The sequence below is a fragment of the Acomys russatus genome, chromosome 26 (genome assembly GCF_903995435.1).
Source record: "Acomys russatus chromosome 26, mAcoRus1.1, whole genome shotgun sequence".
Taxonomy (NCBI): Eukaryota; Metazoa; Chordata; class Mammalia; order Rodentia; family Muridae; genus Acomys; species Acomys russatus.
This window is the reverse complement of record NC_067162.1, coordinates 30,767,715-30,793,174: the sequence shown is the minus strand read 5'-3', so window position 1 is coordinate 30,793,174 and position 25,460 is coordinate 30,767,715. Positions and strand designations below refer to the sequence as shown.

The 25,460-nt window shown below is 42.0% G+C and overlaps 1 protein-coding gene across 2 annotated transcripts in view; it reads right to left on the bottom strand.

Moving 5' to 3' along the window:
* Positions 1-25,460, bottom strand: part of Nfatc3 (nuclear factor of activated T cells 3) — a 68,373-nt gene that overhangs the window by 1,210 nt on the left and 41,703 nt on the right. Inside the window, exons 9-10 of one of the 2 annotated variants that reach the window (XM_051169064.1) lie at positions 21,859-22,863; positions 11,171-11,274 (exon numbers count right to left, since the gene is read on the bottom strand). In XM_051169064.1, coding sequence (XP_051025021.1) covers positions 11,174-11,274; positions 21,859-22,863 — 1,106 coding nt within the window. In that variant the 3' untranslated portion in view covers positions 11,171-11,173. The remainder of the gene's footprint in view (positions 1-11,170; positions 11,275-21,858; positions 22,864-25,460) is intronic. The other variant, XM_051169063.1, reaches the window with a different exon arrangement.

Genomic DNA, 25,460 nt, shown 5'->3' with positions numbered 1-25,460 from the left:
TTCAGTTTGGACTTTAAAAGAAATGGCTGGCCGGGCCTGGTGGCACACGTCTGTCATCCCAGCACTCGGGAGGCAGAGGCAGGCAAGTGGGTCTCTGTGAGATCGAGGCCAGCCTGGTCTACAAAGTGAGTCCAGGACAACCAAGGCTACACAGAGAAGCCCTGTCTCGTGGAGGGGGGGGGGGGGAGAAAGAAAGAAAAGAAAGAAAAATGGCTGAGAATAGGCAACCGTTTGTTAAAATTTATTGTATTTTATTTTGGTTTTTCGAGACAGAGTTTCTCTGTGTAACAGGCCTAGCTGTCCTGAAACTTGTTCTATAGACCAGGCTGGCCTTGACTCACAGAGATCCACCTACCTCTGCCTCCCAAGTGCTGGGATTAAAGGCATGCGCCACCATGCCTGGCTCTGTGCACCAGGGACTCTCATGCCTGGTACCCTTGGAGATCCGAAGAGAGCAGAGGATCCCCAAGAACTGCAGTTACAGATGGCTGTGAACCACCATGTGGTGGTGGTGGGAATCAAACCCAGGTCCTCAGCAAGAGCAACACTTGTTGGTTGTTTTTTTTAAACAGGGTTTCTCTGTAGCCCTGGCTGTCCTGGAACTTGTTCTGTAGATTAAGCTGGCCTCTGCCTCCCAGGTGCACCACCATTGCCAAGCTTTGCAGCTAGTGCTCTAAACTGCTAAGTCATCTCCCTAGCTCACACAAGAAACATTCTTATCACCACTCCAAAGGCTCATGCTCCAAGCAGAGCTGAAAGCACTTAAAAAAAAAGGGGGGGGGGGGCCTGGAGAAATGGCTCAGAGGGTAAGGGCACTGTCTGTTCTTCCAAAGGTCCTGAGTTCAATTCCCAGCAACCACATGGTGGCTCACAACCATCTATAATGAGATCTGGTGCCCTCTTCTGGCATGCAGGCACACATGGGGGCAGAATACTTTATAAATAATAAACAAATAAAATCTTTAAAAAGAAAGGAAGAAAGAAAGAAAGAGAGAGAGAGAGAGAAAAGAAAAAAGAATGTTCAGGGTAAATTTAGTTCCAGGTGATGCAAAAGCTTGCCCTTTTCTGACCTCTGAGGGCACTAGGCATGCATGTGTTACATAGGCATACATGCGTGCAAAACCCATACATCTAACATTTTCCAAAATCTTATTCTAACTTTTCCCTACTTTGAATTCCTTTGGGAAAGTTTTCCCTTTTGGTTTCCCACAGTGCCACCTAAGAATACAAAGCAAAAGAAAATAAATGCTTTAGCTAGAGCAAACCACCAAGCTTTAGGGGGTACTCTGTTGTCTTAATACATGTACCCTTTATTATGTGGGGGCATTTGTATATATGTAGTCCTTTCTAATTGCAGGCTCTTGCTTTCTCTAATGTGCTCAAGTCCTCAAAAAATACAATGGTCTGTGAGGCAAATGCCATGAATTTCCATCTGAAAGAAAAAAATAAAGCAAGCTGGGTGTGGTGGCTCACACATAATCCCTAGCACTCAGGAAGCAATCTTGGATATATCTTGGGAGCTCCAGGCCAGGCTGGGCTATAGAGTGATACTCCAGTCCTCCCCTAAAAACAAACAAGAAGCCAGGCATGGTGGTGACACCTTTAATCTCAGCACTCTGGGAGGCAGAGGCAGGCAGATCTCTGAGTTCCAGGCCAGCGTGGTCTACAAAGCGAGTCTAGGACAGCCAATTCTACACAGGGAAACCCTGTCTTAAAAAAGAAAACAAGACAAAAAGAAGGGAACCAAAAGGAGAAGAGAAAAAAGCAAAACACAACACAGCTCTTCTCCTATCCATGTATTGCTTTTCCTTTGTTATGGAGGTTGAGGGTTGGGGTCATTGTATTTTATGAGACAGGGTTTTACTGATGTGGCCTACATTGGTCTAAACTGGGGATCCTCCTGTCCCAGCCTCTGGACTTCTGGGATTATAGGCCCATACCTAGCCTTTCCCCCCCCCCCAACTAGAGATTCTGAAGAGATAACTGAAGAGATGACATAGCAGCAGTTAGGAGCACTTGCTGCTCTTACAGAGGACCCAGGTTTGGTTTCCAGTACTCAGGTGGCACGTCATAACCACCTGTAACTTCAGTTCCAAGGGACCGAATGCCCTCTTGTGGCTTCCCTAGCCATGCACACACAATGTGTATACATACACGCAGGCAAAAAACTCAAACACATAAAACAAATCATTTAAAATTTTTTAAAGATTGTATTCCTGTATATATGCACAGATGGAATTAAAAAATAAATCCATGTAATTTTTCTATTTCTAGGGCTGGAGAGATGGCTCAGTGGTTAATTCCTAGCACCCACATGAGCAGCTCACATCTGTCTGTAACTCCAGTTCTAGGGGATCTGGTACCCCTTAGCAATGCACATTAAAAATAATAATAATTTTAAAAATTCTGACTTGGGAGGCAGAAGCAAGCTGATCTAGATCGGGTGATTTCTGGGGCTTCTTAGCTACCTGCCTAGCTTCAAAGGCCTGTTTCAAAATAATAAGGCAGAGCGCATTCTGATATCCACACATCTGTGTATTCATTCACTTATTTACATCATGGTTCACAAAGTATACAAGACGCTTTACATATTTCTGCCAATATCAGATAAAAGCAAAAGAGATGTTTTTATCCCGTGTGTGTGTGTGTGTGTGTGTGTGTGTGTGTGTGTGTGTGTGTGTGTGTGTGTGTTTGAGATAGGGTCCCTCCTGTGCATCCCTAGCTGTCCTAGAACTCTCTATGTAGGTGAAGCTGGCCTTGAACCCAGAGAGCCTTCCTTTGCCTCTTGAATGCTGAAATTAAAGGTGTGTGCTACCATGCCCAGCTCCTCCTTTTATTTATTTACTGAGGTAGGGTCTCACTATGTATACCAGGTTGGCCTTGAATTCAGATATCTACCAGCCTCTGCCTCAAAGGTGTGTGACACCAGGCCTGGCCATTTTCTTCACTTTAAAGAATAAAGCACATTGCTGAGCATGGTGGCACAGGCCTTTAATCCCAGCACTTGGGAGGCAGAGACAGGTAGATCAATGTGAGTTAGAGGCCAGCCTGGTCTACAAACTGAGTCCAGGACAGCCAAAGCTATTACACAGAGAAACTTTGTCTCAGAAAAAACCAAACCAACCAACCAAACAAACAAATAAACTAAAAGCCCAAAATAAAGAGTCAACAGTTGTCAATACCAGTGCCAACAGAGTATGTAGGTCATAGCATTTGGCCCACTTTTAGTAGCCAAAATACTTAACTCCCAACACCTGAATTTGTCTGTGCTAGCACAACAGAAGTAGAGTAAAAACCACTAGAAATATCTGCAGTTACCAAAACAAAACAGTAACAACCACAAAATGTTCTTTAGGAAATGTTCAAACTAGTGCACTGAAATGTCCTACAGAGCAGAATAAGCTGTTATGTATTGGCTGGCTTCTCCTTTACAGCTATTTCCTATGCTTAAAAATTCAAAGTTGTATCCGGTGGTGGCACACGCCTTTAATCCCAGCACTCAGGGAGGCAGAGGCAGGCGGATGGCTGTGAGTTTGAGGCCAGCCTGGTCCACAAAACTAGTCCAGGACAGCCAGGACTATACAAAGAAACCCTGTCTTGGAAAAAAAAACTTCGAAGTTGTATTTTATGAGCCCTGGTATGATAAAACAAAGAAACAAACAAACAAACAAACACAACTCAATACTCAATGAAGAGGAACAAGGTGACCAGGGAATATTTTTGAAATATTGATAAATATATAAAAACTCAGGAGGCTTTTAGTTTAGTTTTGTTTTTTTGAGACAGGGTCTCTATGTAGTCCTGGACCTAGCTATGTAGACCAAGCTAACCTCCTTTACCTCCTTTTAAGATGATTCCCCCTGTTTCTGACCAGGAGGGTGTTGTAGGACATTTGATTACATTGTGAACCTCAAGACCGTGTACTAGGAAAACCTGTTTCTAGTTGAGGTGTGGCTCAGTCCTAGCACAGACATTTAATCCAAGATCTATATAAATTCAACCATTGTCAAGAGTCAGAGCAAGCAGCCAGCTGACAGGGAATAAACAGAAAAGAAGGACGCTGAGTTGAGGGTACTTAAGACAACGTGGAGAAGCACGAGGGGCTTTTCCCCCTTCTGGATGGTCTGCTGAGTAGGAAGGTCATCTGGGTGCTTTCTCTGCCTCTCTGAGCTGGTGTGCTTTCACCCCAGCATGTGGGTCCTGAGTCTTTATTGGTAAAATCAAATGTTTTAGATTTAAAAACAATAGGTTGGGTGTGGTGGTGCATGCCATTAATCCCAGCACTAGGGAGACAGAGGAGGTAGATCTCTGTGAGTTCAAGGCCAGCCTGGTCTACAAACCCAGGGCTGTCCAGGACAGCCAGGAGTTACACAGAGAAACCCTCTCTTGAAAAACCTAAAGAAACAAAAACAAAACAAAACAAAACAAACAAACAAAAAAGCAACGGGATGGTGTTAAGGACTGACTCAAAGGGCCTTTCTTTCATCTTTGTAATGGATTTTGGGCCCTATTTGGACTCTATTAAGAAGGCTAGGTGTGGTGGTGCACATCTTTAATCCCTGCAAAGGAAGAGACAGATGGATTTTTTTGAGTTCTAGGCTTGCCTGGTCTACAGAGTGAGTTCCAGTACAACCAGAGTTACATACTAGAGACATTCTATATTGAAGGGGGAAAAGACTCTGTTCAGGCTAGAGGTAGTCCTGCATGTCCACTTTAAATGGCAAGTAGATCTCTATGAGGCCAGCCTGGTTGGTCTACAGGAGGAGTTCCAGGATAGCTAGGATTATGTATAGAGACCCTGTTTCAAAAAACCCAAAAGAACAAAACAAAACCCACCTCTATATTTACTTCTTGAAGCTACAATGCAGAGTCACCAGAGCTTATCTTTTCTTCTTTCTTCCTAAATGCATAATTATACATTTGTCTGGGTAACCAATTCTATGGAGATTATTTTTTTCACAAAATGGAGGCTACAAACCAGGCATGGTGGTGCACACCTTTAATCCCAGCATTTAGGAGGCAGAGACAGGCAGATTGCTGAGAGTTGGAGGCCAGCCTGGTTTACAAAGCAAGTCCAGGACAGCCAAAGCAACACAGAAGGACCCTGCCCCAAAAAACCCCAAACAAACAAAAACAAAAAAGAATACTGTCTAGGGCTAGAGATGGCTCAGAGGTTAAGAACACTGGCTGCTCTCCCAGAGATCCTGAGTTCAATTCCCAGCATCTACATGGTGGCTAACCATCTATAATACAATACGATGCCCTCTTCTGGTATGCATGAGGACAGTGTACTCATGTACTTAAAATAAATAAGCCTTTAAAAAAGATGAATACTTCTAAATTACATGAATGAAATACTGAGTTTACTTAATTTATAGCAAGAGCATCTGCCAAATATGACAGGACACATCTATGAACCCAGCACATTATAGGAGTGGGAGGACCAAGAACTCAATGAAAGAAAGCTTGGGTTACCATGAGACCCTGTCTCAAAAAATTTTTGTTAACTCATTAAAATCTGATCAATGTGTTTTCTTAAGCTAAAGACAGAAATTAAATTCTAAAATATTTAGCAGATATCTGGATTTTTCTGCTGTCTCAATACTTTTTTGGTGGTTGAAATATGATCTCTTTACATAACCCTGGTGGCCCTATAACTCACTACGTAGACCAGGCTGGCCTCTAAATCACAGAGATCTGCCTCCTCTGCTTCTCAAGTGCTGGGATTAAAGGTGTGCACCACCACACACAGCACAGTACATTCTTTACTAGCAATCGAAGCTGGGTTTGTTTTGTTTTTTTTTTTTTTTTGAGACAGAGTTTCTCTGTGTAGCCTTGGCTGTCCTCAACTCCCTTGTAGACCAGGCTGGCCTCGAACTCACATCGATCTGCCTGCCTCTGCCTCCTAAATGCTGGGATTAAAGGCACATGCCACCATACCTAGCAACTGAAGTTTACTCAACTAGTCATTTGGCAATCCAGTTTTAGAGAGCATTTTTCATGTTCCCTCGTAGCCAGTGAAATCTCTCTAATGTAATGTGGACAAAAAGGCAGAGTATACATCAGTCATTACCTGCTTGGCTTTCCTTTTTCTCCCTTTCCTCCACTCCTTGCAGTACACTAAGATTTAGTCATCAAGTGGTGATTGCTTTGATAAAACTTGGGAAAAAGAGAAACAAACCAAAAGGAATCTTAATCTCTGAACTACCAGGAGATACAGGAAAAACCTCTATTCTAATTGATTCATTATAATTTGGGCAACCCATTATGCAGCTCTCCTGGAACTTGCTATGTCCACCAGGCTGACCTTTTCTTTTATCTTTTTTAAAGACGTGGTTTTACCATGTTGCTTAGTTCTAATTCCTGAGCACAGTTGATCTTCCTGCCTCATCCCTCAACTACTTAGAACTGCAGAGTAGGTCTGCTCCAGAACAAGCTGGTCACTTCTTTTCTTACTTAACTAGACACAAGTTATTGTTTATACTTGAGCGACACCCCAGCCCTAATGTAATTTAAACTCTACCCATAACTCAATACAGTTTCCAACCACAGAATTATACTGAAAATATACACAACACTCAGAAGATAACTTTCATTTTTTAAACTAGGTCAAACTGTAGGTAAAGAAAAGCTGCTACATTATTTTCCACAACTAATTAAGGGAGATGTTAAGATTTCATTTTGGCCCAACATGTGGTGCACGCCTTTAATCCCAGCGCTCAGGAGGCAGAGGCAGGCAGATCTCTGTGAGTTTCAGGCCAGCCTGGTCTACAAAGTGAGTTCAGAACAGCCAAGGCCTGACCTGGCAGTAAATACCTATAATCCTAGTTCTCAGGAGGCAGAGGCAGGTGGCTCTCTGAGTCCGAGGCCAGCTTTGACCACATACCAAGCCAAAGCTACATGGTAAGAGCCAATCTGCCCCCACACCAAGAAAAGAGACGCCATTCTCATCTCAGGAGGCAGAGGCAGAAGACTGAGGCTGAAAGTCAGGGCCAGGGGTGGTGGCGCACGCCTTTAATCCCAGCACTCAGGAGGCAGAGGCAGGCAGATCCCTGCATTCCAGGCCAGCCTGGACTAGAGAGCAAGTTCCATGTCAGCCAAAGCTATACAGAGAATCCCTGTCTCGTAAAACAACCAAAGCAAAACATCAGTTTGGGCTATAAAGGCAGAGGCAGGTGGATTTCTGTGAGTTCGAGACCAGCCTGGTCTACAATGAGTTCCAAGTTAAGCCAAGGCTACACAGAGAAACACTGTCTTGAAAAACCAAAATAAACATTCTATAAGGTGTAGACAACACTACGTAGGTACTTGAAAGTATTGCCCTATACTTTTTCCTTTCAGTGAACGCTAAAACTTGAAAAACAAATACTTTTCTTTCTTTTTCTTTTTGGTTTTTTGAGACAAGGTTTCTCTCTGTAGCCTTGGCTGTCCTGGACTCGCTTTGTAGACCAGGCTGGCCTCAAATTCACAGCGATCCGCCTGCCTCTGCCTCCCAAGTGCTGGGATTAAAGGCATGCGCCACCACGGCCCGGCTATAAATACTTTTCTGTAGTGAGAATTTGGTTTCTTAAAAACAAAAATAAGGGCTGGAGAGATGGCTCAGAGGTTAAGGGCACTGACTGCTCTTCCAGAGGTTTTGAGTTCAATTCCCAGCAACCACATAGATCTCATTATCTCATCTATAATGAGATCTGATGCCCTTTCCTGGCCTGCAGGCATACAAGCAGACAGAGCACTGTATACATAATAATAAATAGATAAATCTTTAAAAAAAAAAAAAAAAAAAAAAAAAAAAAAAAACAAAAATAAAAAAACAAAAATGTCCACAGAAATAAATTGGGTGTGGTAGCACACACCTGTAATCCCAGCACTCAGGAGACAGAGGCAGATGGATCAGTGTTATCTTCCAGGCCAGCCTGGTCCACAAAGTCTAGGATAGCCAAGGCTACACAGAGAAACCCTGTCTCAGGAAGAAAAAAAAAAAAACATAGAAATATTATCAGAACATTTTTTTAATATTACCCTAACATGGTTTTTTTGTTTTAATTTGAAGTGCTGACATGATTTGCCTCGTGCTCTAAGAGAGACATAATTTTGCCAGCTGCAGATACTTTCTGCAAGTATGTGATGTTTGGAATTCTGAGAACAGAGGTATATTAATATTAGACCCAGATGGGTGTTGCTGATTGCTGATTGGATGCTGTTTGATTGCTGTTGGTCGTGGTTTGTTAAGTCTAGTCATGCACAGGGGGGAAAAAAAACCCAAATAGGAGGAAACTAGGTATCTTGCCAGTGAAGATCAAATTTGCCCCAAGGAACTCAACGCCCCTAATCACAAGTAGTCTCTTATGTAATGTTAGAAGGTCAAAGGTGAAGAGTGAACAAGAAAGGGACCCACAAAGTAGTATAAATACAATTACACTTTTTTTTTTTCCGAGACAGGGTTTCTCTGTGTATCCTTGGCTGTCCTGGACTCACTTTATAGACTAGGTTGGCCTCGAACTCACAGTGATCCGCCTGCCTCTGCCTCCCAAGTACTGGGATTAAAGGCGTGCGCCACCATGCCCAGCTTACAATTACACTTTTAAATTTGGGTTAAGACATGAGACTCAGAAGCCTCCCCACCCCCTGCTATGGAGCATGCCCAGAGCCTCTGCATGCTAGGTAAGCACTCTGTAACTGAGCCATATTCCTAGCCCCATAGAAAATTCAGCTTATCTTTAGCTAATCTATTTTACTAATAGCCAAAAATATAGTACTCTTTGGGTTAAACTTGAGCTCTAAAGTTACCAATCATATGATTCATTGCACTACATATACTGCAGACACTATGCAAGCCCTCCTCCTATCAGACTACTTTCCATTACTCAGTATCATCGCCCTCCTAGATCTTTCCTCTCTGTGCTTAATATGGATACGTCTGTGTCTCAAACAACAAAATAAAACATCAGGTTCTACAATCCTGTCTATATCTAATTCTTTCACAGCTTAACATTATTTTAAAAAAGAGTTATCATCTCTGAGCATTTTCCTGAATATGCCGTGTATCACATGTGCTCTTACTGATGATGAACTGTTACACAGAACTGTGAGTCTCTTTCTTCCCCAAGCTGCTTTTGGTCATGGTGTCTCATCACAGCAGGAGTAACACTTAGTAAGACATACACCCTCCTCTAATTTTTTTTAAAGAATTTATTTATTTATGGATTTTATGTATATGAATGCACTGTCTTCTTGCACACCAGTCGAGGGCATCAAATCACCTTATAGATGGTTGTGAGCCACCATGTGGTTGCTGGGAATTGAACTCAGGACCTCTGGAAGAGCAACTAGTGCTCTTAATCCCTGAGCCATCTCTCCAGCCCCACTCTCCTCTAGTTAACACCTCTGCTCCTATTATAGTTAGACAGGAGTCATGTGACACCAGAACAGGCCAAGATTTTGAAAGCTAGAAATCCAGGGTTCTAGGGTCTTATCTGATAATCAGGAGATCTCAAATTCCTAAAATATTAGGGCAAAAGAGATGGCTAAGGAGTTAAGAGTGTCAACTGTTTTTGGAGAAGACATTGGTTCCATTCCCAGCATCCATGTGGTAGCTCAAAGCCCCCTCTAACTCCAGTTCCAGGGGACTCAATGGCCTCTTCTGGTTGTTACAGGTACCAGGCACACATGTGGCGCATATACATGTGGATCAAACATTCATACAAAATATATTTTTAAAATTCATAAACTATTGAGTGTTAATTATGCTACCTAAGGCCTTTTCTACATATAAACTCATGGCAACTGACAACCGTCTATAACTCTAGTTTCAGAAGATCCAATGCACTCTCTGGCCTTCCAGGGCACTGCAGACATGTAGCACACAACAATATATGTAGGAAAAAAACCCCACATACATAAAAAAAAAAAAATTAATCTTAAAATCAAATTCAAAGGCCATTTAGGTAATTAGAATCTACATATTTAGTTGGGCAGTGGTGGCGCACACCTTTAATCCCAGCACTTGGGAGACAGAGGCAGGTGGATCTCCGTGACAAGTTCGAGGCCAGCCTGAACTATAAAGCAAGTTCCAGGACAGCTAGAGCTGTTACACAGAGAAATCTTATCTTGAAAAACCAAAATAAAATAAAATCTACATATTTATAATTTCTATCACATGCTTCCCTTTTCCCAATACTGAAGATCGAACCCAAACTTCTCTACATGCTAGACAAGCACTATAATAGTTTTCGGTTTTGGATGGGGCTTGATGGAACATGCCTTTAATCCTACTGCTAGGAGGTGGAAGCAGGAACAGACAGATGTCTGAGTTAAAGAGAGCTTGGTCTAAACAGCAAGGCCAGCCAGGGCTACATAGGGAGACTGTGACAGAAGAAGAAAGAAGAGGAAGAGATGACAATAACAAACCAAATACAATTTTGAGACACTCTCCTTACATTTCCCAGACTGTCTTTGAATTGCAGATCCTCCTGCTTCAGCCTCCTAAGTAGCTAGAAATGTGAAAATTCACCACCATGTTCACCTATAAGTGTCTTTAAAAGAACTTGGAAAAGGAGCTGCTCTAACAGTGAGGGAAGACTGTTCCTAGACAGCTACTGAGACAGCCAAAGACTTTGGTCCTATTTTCACAGAAACTATGTTCTGGTTCTATGGCTTTGACTTACTTCCAAATGGAGGCACAGATGAACCATAGGAGTATAAACTTTTCAGTACCCAAGCCATAAGATCTATATAGTACAACTCTCGTTTGTTTAACAAATCTTTTTAAACAATTACTTGCCTCTCTCATAAAACTAGACTAAATCTTGACCAGGATGGTGGCAGCTCATGCCTTCAACCCCAGCACTAAGGAGGCACAGGCAGGTGGATTTCTGGGTTCCAGGTCAACAGGGTGTACAGAAGTTCTAGGACAACCAAGGCTACACAGAGAAACCCTGTCTTACTAAAAAACAAAGACTAAAATTTTAAGTTCAGGTGTGAGAATCTTAGCGTGGTTAGGTTTTAAAAGCAGAATTTCACAAAGTGTACCTACAAAGGCAATGAATGGGCCTACAAAGAAGATGCCTGTGCACACTCCTCCTTTGTAGCACATGCAAACCGAGCCACGGCATGCAAACACCAGACTAGGGTACAAGAACAGTGATGATACATTTCAGTCAACACTCACCCTCTAGATTCTCCAGAAAGGAACTGGACATGAGAGCTCACTGTGATTAGGCCATTTCTCTGTTGAACCTGATGGTTGGTGTTCCAAGTCAGACATAAACTGGTCTGTGTCAAAGAAGACAACATCACTACTGAATGGAACAAACCAGAGGGTGAACAATCCACTATACTGCCCAGCACTGTTTTTTGTTCTGTTTTGTTTTGTTTCCTGAGTAAGAGAAATGTAATTCTCCTTTACTTATCAATTACTGTTATGTATAATGGCTCCCCACATTTTACTAGACAATCTAATACTGGAGTCCAAATCATTTATGTTTTTTGGAACTCAGAGATCCACCTGCCTCTGTCTCCTGGGTGCTAGGATTTAAAGGCATGAACCACTACTGCTGGGCATAACAAATAATTTTTACTTAAAAAGGTAATGCTTTTAAATAACTTACAATTATGGCTTTAAGGTTTATTTATTTATTTGTTTGTTTGTTTTTCAAGACAGGGTTTCTCTTGTAGTCCTGGCTGGTTGTCCTGGACTCCAGGACACAGCATAATACCACGCCCAGTGTAAATTCAGTTTTAAACACATAGTTTTTTGAGCTTGGCAGTGGTGGCACACACCTTTAATCCCAGCACTCGGGAGGCAGAGGCAGGTGGATCTCTGTGAGTTCAAGGCCAGCCTCATCTACAAAGCCAGTCCAGGACAGCCAAGGCTCTAGAGAAACCTTGTCTTGAAAAACCAAAAAAAGAAAACTAAAAATTACCTGCACTCCAGAAGAGGGCACCCAATCTCATTACAGATGGTTGGGAGCTAGCATGTGATTGCTGGGAATTGAACTCAGGACCCCTTAACCTCTGAGCCATCTCTCCAACTCAACACATAGTTTTTATTACAATAGACAAGAAGTTCACAAGTCTCCTCCTTTAACCTATATGAACTATTCTAGGCCTTTACTATACAACTTCTCAGACATATAAATTCAACTTTGAAAGGAAAGAATATGTATGTTGCATCTGTAAACTCTAATTAATACCTTTATCTTTGTTTATTTTGTTTTTTCGAGACAAGGTTTCTCTGTGTAGCCTTGGCTGTCCTGGACTCCCTTTGTGGAACAGGCTGGCCTTGAACTCACAGAGATCTGCCTGCCTAGTGCTGGGATTAAAGGTGTGGGCACCACACTCATATCTTTTTTTTTTTTTTTTTTTGTTTTTCGAGACAGGGTTTCTCTGTGTAGCCTTGGCCATCCTGGACTCACTTTGTAGACCAGGCTGGCCTCGAACTCACAGCGATCCGCCTGCCTCTGCCTCCCGAGTGCTGGGATTAAAGGCATGCGCCACCACGCCCGGCCACACTCATATCTTAAGCAAACAAAAGATGAGCCAATTTGTAGTAAGTGTACTCTCACAAAAGGGTTAAAAACAAAACCCAGCAATTCTTCATTATATAATTTTACTGACAAGTTTTTTGTTTTTATTTTTTATTTTTAAGAGACCGGTTAAAATGATCTTTTCTAAGGGTGCCCAATCTTGTTGTAAAGGAATCCTCCAAAACAGACTTCAAAGTGTTGGTGGGATGTGTGACTCTGGGTTAGGCATCAACATTGGCAAAGAGGTGTGACTTAGTACATAAGTTGCTGGTTCTTCACTGCTGTGTTCCATTGAAAGCAGCAGTCTTCCAGCATCCTTATAATTCCTTGGAGCAGTGTTTATAGATCAAAAACAACAAACTCCACAAACTTCAGGACTGAAGAGATGGCTAAGCAATCAAAAACATGTATTACTCTTGCAGAGGAAACAAATATGAGTCTCAAAATCCTATCAGGCCTAAAATTCCACCTCAGAGGATCTAATACCTCTCTAGACTATAAAGGCACCCGTAGACTCTCATGTACACCTACCTACCTACACCTACACACACACACACACTTTAAAAAAAATAAATCTTGAAAAGAGAAAAAAAGACACCAGGCATGGTGGAGTAAGCCTGTCATACCAACATTCGGGGATTTAGAGGCAGGTGGATCTCTGTGAGTTCGAGAGCCTGGTCTACTGAACTAGTTCCAAGACATCCAAGGTTATGCAGAGAAACTCTGTCTCAAACAACAACAACAACAACAACAAAAAACTGTCACAACAATACACGTTTATAATCCTATCACTTAGTAAGTGGAGGCAAAAAGACCAAGGCCAGCCCCAGCTATACAGCTAGTTCAAGGCCAGTCTAAGCTGCATGAGAATTTATCTCAAAAACATGTTAGTGCTGGACTAAAGAGATGGCTTTAGTGGTAAAGAGCACCTGCCACTCTTGCAGACAACCATCCATAACTTAAATTTGAAAGGGTCTGAAACTATCTGCTGACCCTCACTGGCACCAACAGGAAAATATCCATCATAGCTTTCTCCATCTAGACATTTAAGGTCTGAAGACTGTTCCCTTACAGAGACTGCTCCTACATGGTTAGCTAAATCTGTCTTCTTAATTCAGGCACAATAACCCTGACTCTCTGCTCAACTGTATATTATAAACATGCTAAATTTCTGGAGCGCTGAAGTTTCTCTATCAGAGAGCCCAGTCCACCCAACTCGAGCTTTTCTGTGTGTTCAGGTCTCATTTCTTCATTCCTCTACTGCCCCAGCTACGTCAAGTCCCTGGAGCTGTGCAAGAACCAGCAAAGTGGTGCCTGGATGGGGTCCTGATCAGGGACGTGAACATGTCCTGACTACATGCAACTCTTATTGGTCAGACAAAAGAAAGCTTCTGTAAGAAACATGCTTACACAGGTAATGGAATAAAGGGAAAAAATAAGGATAGAGAAACAAATAAAGGAATAGAGGGGAGCACATTTCAATTTGTAAGGTATAAAGCACTGGGACAAGTAATCTAGAGACAGGCAGTTCTATGTAAACATGTAGAAAGTAGAGACAGGCAGTTCTATGCAGACATGTAGGAAGTAGAGACAGGCAGTTCTATGCAGACATGTAGAATGTAGAGACAGGCAGTTTTATGCAGACATGTAGGAAGTAGAGACAGGCAGTTCTATGCAGACATGTAGAATGTAGAGACAGGCAGTTTTATGCAGACATGTAGAATGTAGAGACAGGCAGTTTTATGCAGACATGTAGAATGTAGAGACAGGCAGTTCTATGCAGACATGCAGAAAGTAGAGACAGGCAGTTCTATGCAGACATGTAGGAAGTAGAGACAGGGAGTTATGTGCTGGTGCTCTGGGAGATTTGGGGAACCTCAGAGGCAGGGCAGACGTTCTACACCTTCATCAGTTCTTAGACTATGTTCAGAAGACATACAACAAAAGACAAGAAAAGTCTGGCTACTTTAGAAAGAAATAAAAGAGGGGTTGAGGAGTAGAGCATGTTCTCACTTTTGCTTTGGGTTAACTGCTTTTGTGTTACATTAAGCAAAACAAAACAAACAAATAACACTGCAAGCTACAAACACATAGTGGTGGAGCCCTGGGTGGGTAGCTGTGTGGGCCTTCTGTTTTTGAGGGTACTGCTCTAACCACCTGGTGTCCCAATAAGCTCTGTTCAATTACTTGGGGTGGGCTACAACCCTGCAAATTACAGAAGAGAACTAATTGGGATTTCACCTAAGGGATGCTTGGAGTTACTGTAATGTTAGTGTAGGTGAGGCCAATTATGTTGACACATTCTAGAAAAGAAAAAGGCTTATTGGGTTCTTCCACTAATATTGGGAACGTTCTCCTTAACAACTTTGAGACTTCAATCCTTTATCATCTGTTAAAACATTCCTTCTATTTGGGGGTGGGGAGAGGTTCATACCTCATATCCAGTTGAAGTATAGAGAATAAATTGCTGGTGTAAATGTAACAGCTATAAATGAGATATCTTTTTAAAGATTTATGTGTTTGAGTGTTTGCCTGAATGTATGTCTATGCATCACACGCATGCAGTGCTCCAGGAAGCCAGAGAGGGCATCAGATTCTCTGCAACTGAAGTGGTTGTCAGCTGCTGTCACATAGGTAATGGGAATTGAACCCGGGTTCAGTGAGTAATCTCTCTAGTCCTTTAAATGAACTCTCTATACCACCACCCTCACAGGGATTATTACAAGGGGTGTAAGAATAGAAGAACCAGCACCCAAAACAAAGCTTTTGACTCTAGTAATGACCCATCTTCAAGTCAGGCTAGGCTTGATTCCTAGCACTTGGGAGGCAGAGGCAGGCAGATCTCTGTGAGTTCCGGGCTAGCCTTTACACAGTAAGTTCCAGGACAGCCAGGGATACACATAGAGAAACTCTATCTCAAAAAAATAAACAAATCCATCTTCTAAGTAACTTGAAAAGAGAACACAAAATTGTAAAACAGAATAACTTATCTTTAAGAAACTGGATTTGCTATTGTACCAGAGCAGACTTTACAAACCTACTGGTATGTTTAGAGAGTCCAGATGCTCTCCAAACTACTTAACACATGCAAGAGTACTTAAGTTTCATATAAAGTTGGATTCAAACTTCAGTCATAGTATTTGTAGTCACAGAGTACTGGGAGAAAGCTTAGCTCTCCGATGTAAAGGCTCAGTTGTTGCTTCCTCCTGCTGGCCTAGGCCTAGTCCTGGAAGCTTCTAGCCTCTGCATAATCTAATCTAGGCCTAGAATGTTTTCGGCCTCTGAGACTTACTGCTTAATGAGTTCGACCTTACCTGCTCTTCCTAAGCTCTTGCTGGCTGGATCAACTCAGCTGTTCTGGCTCAAACTCTTCTACCAGCTGTCTTATTTAATCTGGCTTCTCTCTTGGCCCAAAATTGCTCTGCTTGGCCTCAGACTACTCAGCAATCTACTCTAATCTGGCTTCTTCTCATTTTCTGGCTTGTTCCATCTTCACCTGAGTTCTCTCTCTGCAAACCACCTCTCTATTACTGTCCTGGTAAAACTGCCTGCTCTCTCTGGAAAACTGCCTCTTAAGTAGCTGGGTGTATCTTGCTCTGTCAAGTCTCTGATTTGTCACCTTTTCTGCCACTCAATTAGACATCACTTTCAAACATGGGTACTTCCTTCTACAAACTAACTTTACCTTCGTTTGGGATTAAAGGCATGTACCACTACGCCTGGACCTAAGCTTTTCTTTACCTGATACTTGCTCTATACCAGGCTGGCCTTGAACTCAACTGTTTGCCTCTGTCTCTTGGACTGAAGATGTGTTTGTATTACAGCTGGATCACACAGACCTAGAAGGTCTTTGGATGTGATCGCTTGCCAGAACAGCCATGTTCTGAATTAGCATTTTCCTACACTCTGATAAATGCCTAAAAATTTACATTTTATACCTTGTTATAAAAAAGATTACACCTGGAGCTGGAGAGATGGCTCTGTGGATAAGAGTACTGCCTACTTTCCCAGAGGACCCAGGTTCAATTCTAAGCACCTACATTGCAGCTTACAACCACTTGTAGCCCCAGTCACAGGGGATATGAGGGCACCAGGGACATATTGTGGTACACAGGCATACATGCAGACAAAACACCATACACACAAAAAAATAAATAAATTTTTGTTTGCTTTGGTTTTTTGAGAAAAGGTCTCACTATGTAGCTCATTCTGGCCTCAAACTCAGAGATCTGCCTATCAAACTCTGGGATTAAGGATGTGCACCACCACATGCAGCAATTTTTTCCCCCAAGACAGGGTTTCTCTGTGTAACAGCCCTGGCTGTCCTGGACTTGCTCTGTAGACCATGCTGGCCTCGAACTCACAGAAGAACTGCCTGCCTCTGCCTCCCGAGTGCTGGGATCAAAGAAGTGCATCACTACACCCAGCAGCAATTTATTTTTAAAGGCTACAACTAAGTTGCTCTTGTGGAGATACATAAACTCACTTGATATAGCAAAAGATTTTTTTCAAATGTTTCACTGGATCTAGAAACTACTTTTTCTTTTTCCCTTTCGTTTTTAGGCAGGGTCTCTTTATTTTGAAGCTCTAGCTGTCCTGCAGCTCACTATGTAATAAACTAGGCTGGCAGAGATAATTCTGGGATTAAAGGCATACACCACCACACTCAGCTTAAAACTAATTTTTCTTACTGCATATTCCAAGATGGTAGAATCTTAAGGTCCTGAATCTTTTGCTACAACCCAAGTCAATATAAGCATTCTTTTTTGTGTTGTTTTGTTTTTCGAGACAGGGTTTCTCTGTGTAGCCTTGGCTGTCCTGGACTCGCTTTGCAGATCACACTGGCCTTGAACTCACAGCAATCCACCTGCCTCTGCCTCCCAAGTGCTGGGATTAAAGGCGCAGCAGGCACTTAAAATTTATTTATTTATTTATTAAGTTTATAGTGTTTTGCCTGCACGTATGCTTTCATGCCAGAAGAGGGCACCAGAACGCATTATAGATGGTTGTGAGCCACCATGTGGTTGCTGGGAATTGAACTCAGGACTTTTGGAAAAGCAGCCTGTGGGTGCTCTTAACCTCTGAGTCATCTTTCCAGCCCTACATAAGCATTCTTTATTAGTTCTTTAAACCTTTGAAATTCTTCATCATAAATACATTTGAGAGCTGGAAAGATGGCTCAGTGGTTAAGAGCACCGCCTGCTCTTCCAGAGGTCCTGAGTTCAATTCCCAGCAACCACATGGTGGCTTACAACCATCTATAATGTAATCTGATACCCTCTTCAGCAGATAAAGCACTCATATGCAATAAATAAATTATTTTTTTAAAAGATTTAATAAATACATTTGAAGGCTAATGATACATGTATGTGGCCAAATGAGATCCCAGTATTCCAGTTAAAGGAGAAATTTATCTATGTTTTTATATCCCCTAGGACCCACAAATGGAGTAATTATATATCTCATTGATGATATCCTGTCCCCTACTGGCTATAAATGCCTTCCTGTATTATTTAAATATAGTTGTCTATGGCCAGCAAGATGGCTCAGAGGTTAAAGGTACGTGACACCAAGCTTGGTTACTGAATTTGATTTTGGAATCAATATTGTTGAAAAAGAACTGACTCAAAGCCAGGCAGTGGTGGCGCTCACCTTTAATCCCAGCACTCGGAAGGCAGAGGCAGGCGGATCGCTGTGAGTTCGAGGCCAGCCTGGTTTACAAAGCCAGTCCAGAACAGCCAAGCCTACACTGAAAAACCCTATCTCTAACAACGAAAGAAAGAAAGAAAGAAAGAAAGAAAGAAAGAAAGAAAGAAAGAAAAAGAACTGACTCCTATAAGTTGTCCTCTGAACTCCACAATCATTTCCAGGGACTCTCCTGCCTATACACATACACACAAAATAAATAAAAATGTAATAAAATATTTATGTAAATACAATGAACACCACTGCTCATACACAGAAACACAAAATAACTTAAAATGTAATAAGATATGTATATAAACACAATAAATACCAGTGAAACCAACTATCCAATAAATGTACCAAAACAACTTTAGGAGACATATTTAATATTTACCTCTCCACTCATCCTCCATAATAGGCTTCTCTACCCCTGTCCAGTAACCATTTGAATCTTGTGTTTATTATTCCTTTGCTTTTAAAAGGCAGGCATTGTATCAGACATCTATAATTCTAGCACTTGGGGGCCTGGGCTATTAGCACGGATCTACATTTTTAAAAGCAAAGGAAAACAAACCCAGCAAGCACCTATTTTTCCCTCCCCAAGACAGGGTTTTTCTCTGTGTAGCCTGGCTGTCCTGGACTCTTGTAGAGCAGGCTCAACAATCTGCCACCACACCAAGCTAGCACCTCCTTCTTACAACACGCGGAGCTGAAGCAGCTGAGGGACTATCTAGATCTTCAACTGTCAAATCAGCAACTGACCTACATTCAGGATCAACATGTTGCTGCTTAGAGCCGCCAAGTGGCAGTGGCAGCTTTCACCACAGCGGAAGGTTGAACTACACTAAATGTGCATCCTCTTCTCTGAGGGAAGAGCTGCAGCTCTGGTTCTGTTAGTCTATGAACAAAGGAAGACAAGTGGGAGGGAAAACTCTAATGGAAAGTTGTAACACAATTTAATTAGCTCAATCACAAAGTAAAGCTCTGAAACCACTAGTCCAGGATTGCAATACTATAATTTTATTTTAAAAGTTTAAAAGGTAACTGTGATTATTTCTATTTATGTATTTTTCCCCTGATACAAGGTTTCTCTGTGTAGCCCTAGTCGTCCTGGAACTTGCTTTGTAGACCAGGCTGGCCTCGAACTCAGAGATCTGCCTGTCTCTGCATCTTAAGTGCTGGAATTAAAGGCGTGAGCCAGCCGGGTGTGGTGGCGCACCCCTTGAATCCCAGAACTCGGGAGGCAGAGGCAGGCGGATCGCTGTGAGTTCGAGGCCAGCCTGGTCTACAAAGTGAGTCCAGGATAGCCAAGGCCACACAGAGAAACCCTGTCTCGAAAAACCAAAAAAAAAAAAAAAAAAAAAAAAAAAAAAAGGCGTGAGCCACCACCACCAGATGTGCGTGCGTGCGTGCGTGCGTGCGTGCGTGCGTGCGTGCGTATGTATGTATGTATGTATATCTGTCTGTCTAAAATCTGGAGTGTGTGTGTGTGTGTTTTGCTTAAGCATTTTTGTTCTTTTCAGGATGGGGTTTCTCTGTGTAGCCCTGATATCCTGGAACTCACCCTGTAGACCCTCAAACTCATAGAAAGGCTCAAGAAAAATTACATCTTGAGAGCAGACACGTGGGCCAGCTGTGGACTTGCATACCTTTTATCATAGTACTTGGGACGCAAAGGCAGGTGGATCTCTATTCAAGGCCAGCATTCTACATAGTGAAATCCTGTCTTAAAAAACAAAAGCAGACATTCACAAAAAAAATCCAAACAAAAGTCACCTGACAAATGGCCAGGAATGTGACCCTACAGTAGTATGCTAGTATAGAATGTGCAGCTGAAAAGAAATTCACTTGAAAAGCTTAGGTTAAACCTCAAAAAATGCAATTTAAAAAATTACACAATAAATAAATAAATAGTAAAAATAAAAAATTATACAGCTCAGGTATCTGTGGTGTATAGAATACAGACTACGTTTTTCACTCCGTTTACAGGTTGGCATCAACCAGCTTTACCGAGTTTTCTGATAAGTGGCAATGAGAAAATTCAATAGCCTGTTTTGTTTTGTTTGAGACAGGTTTTCTGTGTAGCCTTAGCTGTCCTGGACTCTCTTTGTGGACCAGACTGGCCTCGAACTCACAGAGATCTGCTTGCCTCTGCCTCTCGAGCTGGGATTAAAGGGGTGTGCCACCACTGCCTGATCTGTTCTTTCTTTTTGATACAGAGTCTCTATGAAGCTGAGGAAGGCTAGGTTGGGCTATCTAATGAGGCCATGTCTTAAAACAAAAGAACATAGACCTAATTCCTTCTCCCATCCACACCACACTGAGTGGCAGCTGTAGTGGTACAAGAGCTATATCTAGAATAACAATTCCAGCCTCAGCTCTATTGCAATATCTACAACTGGTGTGACATTTGGGAAGTCCAACTCTAAATGTTACCACCTACTCAGATGTACTACATGGTAAGGATTGGATTAGATAACAAATAAAAAAACTGCTATTTTGAGTTGCTCCAGTTTACATATACATTTTATGTTTACAACAAAGACCTGGGATATCATCCTCATGTCTTTGAAAACTATGCTCTACTGTACCATTTGTGTACCTTTGCCAAAGACTGCTCTCCCTGGCAAAATCTCTCTGCTTTTACTGAGTTGCCCACTGATTTTAATTTACTAAAAACATGTATTCATCTTCTAAAACCCACTCAAATTATCACTGACTGGTGGTACAAATCCCTGTGAAGTTTGTCATACATATCTTCTAACATGGGTCTTGCATACTTTGGCTATAGTAACTAACTGCCTGCATCATATTGACTATCAGTCAGGCACTGGGTGTGATGAGAGGGCCCCAGAAGCTTACAGGTTACATATTATTTGTCTTCTTTGCCCTTTGTGCTTAGGACTTTACATTTAACTGTTTTTTATGTGTATGAATATTTTGCCTACATCTCTGCACCACATGCAGTACCCACGAAACCAGAAGGCGGCACTGGATCCACCAGGACTGGAGTTGTAGGTTATGAACTGACATGCTGGTCCTGGGACTCAGACTCTGGAAGAACAGCAAGTGCTTTTAGCCACTGAGATATCATTCTACCCCTATAACTGGGCACTTAATGACAGCTTTTCCATTAAGGAATGGACTTAGTGCCACTCCAAACCTACAGGAGATAGCTGGTCTAGAATTATTTTCCTATGGCAGATTAATATAGAACTAGAGAAAAAAACTAAACTTCTATATCCAGTTTCAGAATCTTCAGGATTTTTGTTAGATGGTAGTTACAGGAAACTACAGATGGTATTACAGGTAATGTATGTGGTGGCTCACCTCTGTCATTTCAGCATTCAGGAAGCTGAGGTAGAAGAAGAATCACCATGTAACTGAGTCAGCCTGAGCTATACATTGAGTGTCAGTTCTGCAAGAACCTCCCTATCCCCCCAGCCCCAAGCCCTAGGGTATAATCCCGAATACCACACAGCTCTGGCAGTACATACTTGTAATCTGAGCACATGGGAGGATCAGAAGTTTATGGTCACTCTCTACTATATAGCAAGTTCAAGGCTAGTCTAACTCAACTCAAAATACATAAATATACACATACAAGTTGGGTAGTCGGGGGAGGTAGGGAGGAGACGGGACTTACCATCATCTAAAGTGATATCTTGTAGACCAATGGTTGCAAAGTTAGGTTCCTGATCTTCAGGTTCAGGTTTAATGCTCACAGCTGCACCACCAGGTGGAAACGATGCTGGGTCACACAGACTGTGACACACTAAGGGTGAAGGTGTAGAAAGACCTCCTTGGCCGGTACTTTGTGCTTGAGTTGAGTGCTGTCCAGAATGCATTCTGGTAGATGGAGATGGTGAGGAGGCAGTTCCTGAGCTGGGAGATTGATAAGGCATAGACTGCAGCTGAGGGGATGATGGCCCAGAAAGCGGTGAACTAGCCAGGGGATGAGAGGCTGCTGGGGAAGCCGTTGTAGCAGATCCTGGATGTGAAGGGCAGAATGTAATAGGCTGTAAATGAGAAGAAGGCTGACCTGTGACCTGGTCTGCCACTGGAGAAGAAAGAGATCTTTGTCCTGCATTTGAACAATGGTATCCCATTGACTGTAGCTGAGGTGGGGTTTGCACAGAATGAGGTGAATGTGCTAAGAGATGTCCTGTTTCATCTGACTTTGAAGAATGAAATGGCATTGGTGACAGTGGTTGACAGCCAAGATTTACTAAGCTAGAAAGAGCTGCATCCTGCTGAAACAAAACTGGATCAAACTCATGACCAGAAGCAGGATTCATAGGAAGACAACTTGGTCCATTATACACATTAGTTTGTATAGACTGATAGGAAGCCCCCATAGGAGATGTTGATGTAACTTGAAAAGGCTGGTGCATGACTGAAGATGGCATTATGTGCTGTTCTTTACCAGCACTCTCATCTCTACACTGCAACTGTGGCAAATGGGATGAGGTTATCATAGATGCATATGCTGGCTGGATTTGACATATCAAGCTTCTCGGTGCTGACAATACAGTGTCATGTAGGTGCCCTGTGTCTGAGGAAGGCCTCTGAGTCTGGGCAGAATGAGGCACAGGTAAGGATGGAACTGAAGACAAATCAGTATCTTCTCTTTGTTCTTGCTTCATCAAAACTGAAAATAAAAAATTAAAACAAATGTTATTATATAGCTTAAAAAATGATTACGACATAACCTAATTCTAGGATACATAACACATATGGGGATGAACTCAATGTCTTTAGAGAAGGAAATCTATGTAAAATGTTTTATTTGTGTGTATATATACATGCATAATATGTACATACATATATACATACAAATAATTTTGGCTTAGAAAAATTACATTCATTCATTCAATTTGTGTGAGTGCACATATTTGCCAGGCATATGTGTGACAATCAGGAAACAGCTTGTGGGAATTAGCCCTCTCCTTTTATCATTCAGATCCTAAGGATCAAACTCAGATCATCAGGCTTAGCACTAACTGCCTTTACCTACTGAGCCAGTGCGCTAGTCCTTTTTATGCTTTTTACATGTTTTTCATTATGTGTATTATCATTCAAAAATAATTAAAAACAGACAGACAGACAGACCCAAGCATAGTGGTACACACACCTTTAATCCCAATACTTCTGAGTCAGAGGCAAGCAGATCTCTAAATTCAAGGTCAGTCTGGTATACATACCAAGTTCTGGGCCACAAAACACTACTAGGTGAGACCCTGTCTCAAAAACAAAGTAAATGACATTTATTGTACAAAAATGCCATAATGAAACCTACTACTTTTTTCTCCCAAGACAGTGTTTCTCTGTGTAACCTTGGCTGTCTTGGACTCACTTGGTAGACCAGGCTGTCCTCGAACTCACAGCGATCTGCCCGCCTCTGCCTCCCTGAGTGCTGGACTAAAGGTGTGCACCACTACACCCACCTGAAATCCACAACTTTTATGTTAACTTAAAAGTTAAATATGGAAGGCTGAGGAGATGGGTCAGTAGGTAAAATGCTTGCTGTATAACTGTGAAGGCCTAAGTTTAAATTCCCACAACCCATGTGAAAAAAAGAAAAAAAAGTCAGGCCATTTTGAAATTCCAGTAGTGCTTCAGCAAAACAGGAGAAGGGAGGCAGGAGAATCCTAGCAGCTAACAGGCTAGCTAATCTGGCACACGGTGGCCAAAGACTGCAGAGATCCTGTCTTAAACAAGTTGCAAGGCGGTCAGGCATGGTGGTGCACGCCTTTAACCCCAACATCTGGGAGGCAGAGGAATATGATCAAGCTTGGTCCACAGAGCAAGTTCCAGGACAGCCAAGGCTACACAGAGAAGCTCTGTCTCAAAACAAACAAACAGACAGACAGACAGACAAAACACACACACACACACCAAAAAAAAAAAACCAAGATGCAAGGCAAGGACCGACACCTGAGACTGGAAGTTGTCCTCTGGCCTTCAAATATGGATAAGCAAGCACAGTGCTTATCATTTGTACAAAATACTCATTTGCACATATACATAAGAAATGTTTAAGACATAATTAAAAATTAGAGGCTGTTCACTGGATGGTAGATGCACATGCTTGTAATCCCAGCACTCCAGAGACAGGTGGATCGGGGCAGCCTGGTCTACAGAGTGAGTACCTGGACAGCCAGGGATACAGAGAAACCATGTCTTGAAAAGAAAAAAAAAAAAAAGGACTGCTAAATGTAAAAACAAGAAAACCACCAAAAATAATCTTATAGCCTATAAAGCACTGAGTCTAAGATTCCCAATCTGAAAAAACTACTCATGTGTAAGTTTGATTCTCTACCACTGTGGGACTATCAAGAGAAAAACTGATGAGGTAGCACACCTGTAATCCCAGTGCTTAGCAGAACAAAGATAGGAAGGAGTACAGCCTGGGTTATTTAGTTCCTATCTAAAGAAGCCAAAACAAAAACAAAACAAAACAACAACAACAAAACAGTAAAAAATAATGTAAAAAAAAAAAAAATAAATAAAAGTACTCAAATCCAAAAAAAGCCAATAAACAAATTCAACAAAGTTGCAGTACATAAAACCAACACAGAAATCCAGGTTTGGTGGCACATGCCTTTAATCCCAGCATTTAGGAGGTACAGGCAGATGAATCTCTGATTCCAGGCCAGCTTAGCCTACACATAGAAACACTATTGAAAAAAACCAACAGTAGCAACAAAAACAAAACAAAAACCCAACACACTAAAAAAATTATTTCTGACTTTTAATCCCAGCACTCGGGAGGCAGAGGCGGATGGATTGCTGTGAGTTGAGTTCGAGGCCAGCCTGGTCTACAAAGTGAGTCCAGGACAGCCAAGGCCAACACAAAGAGACCCTGTCTCAAAAAACCAAAACCAAAACAAACCAAAACAAAAAAGTCTGCATAGTTACAGTAAATAATATAAAAAAGCTGCTCCTTCAGGGGACTGAGATTTGCTTACCAGCACACACTCCACAGCTTAAAACAGTCTTTTTTTTTTTTAAGATTTATTTATTATGTATACAGTGTTATGCCTGCATGTACACCTGCAGGACAGAAAAGGACACCAGATCTCATTATAGATGGCTGTAAACCACCATGTGGTTGCTGGGAATTGAACTCAGGACCTTTGGAAGAGCAGTCTGTGCTCTTAACCTCTAAGCCATCTCTCTAGGCCAAGATTCACTTCTTTTTATGTACATTGGTATGAGGGTGCCAGATCCTCTAGAACTAGAGTC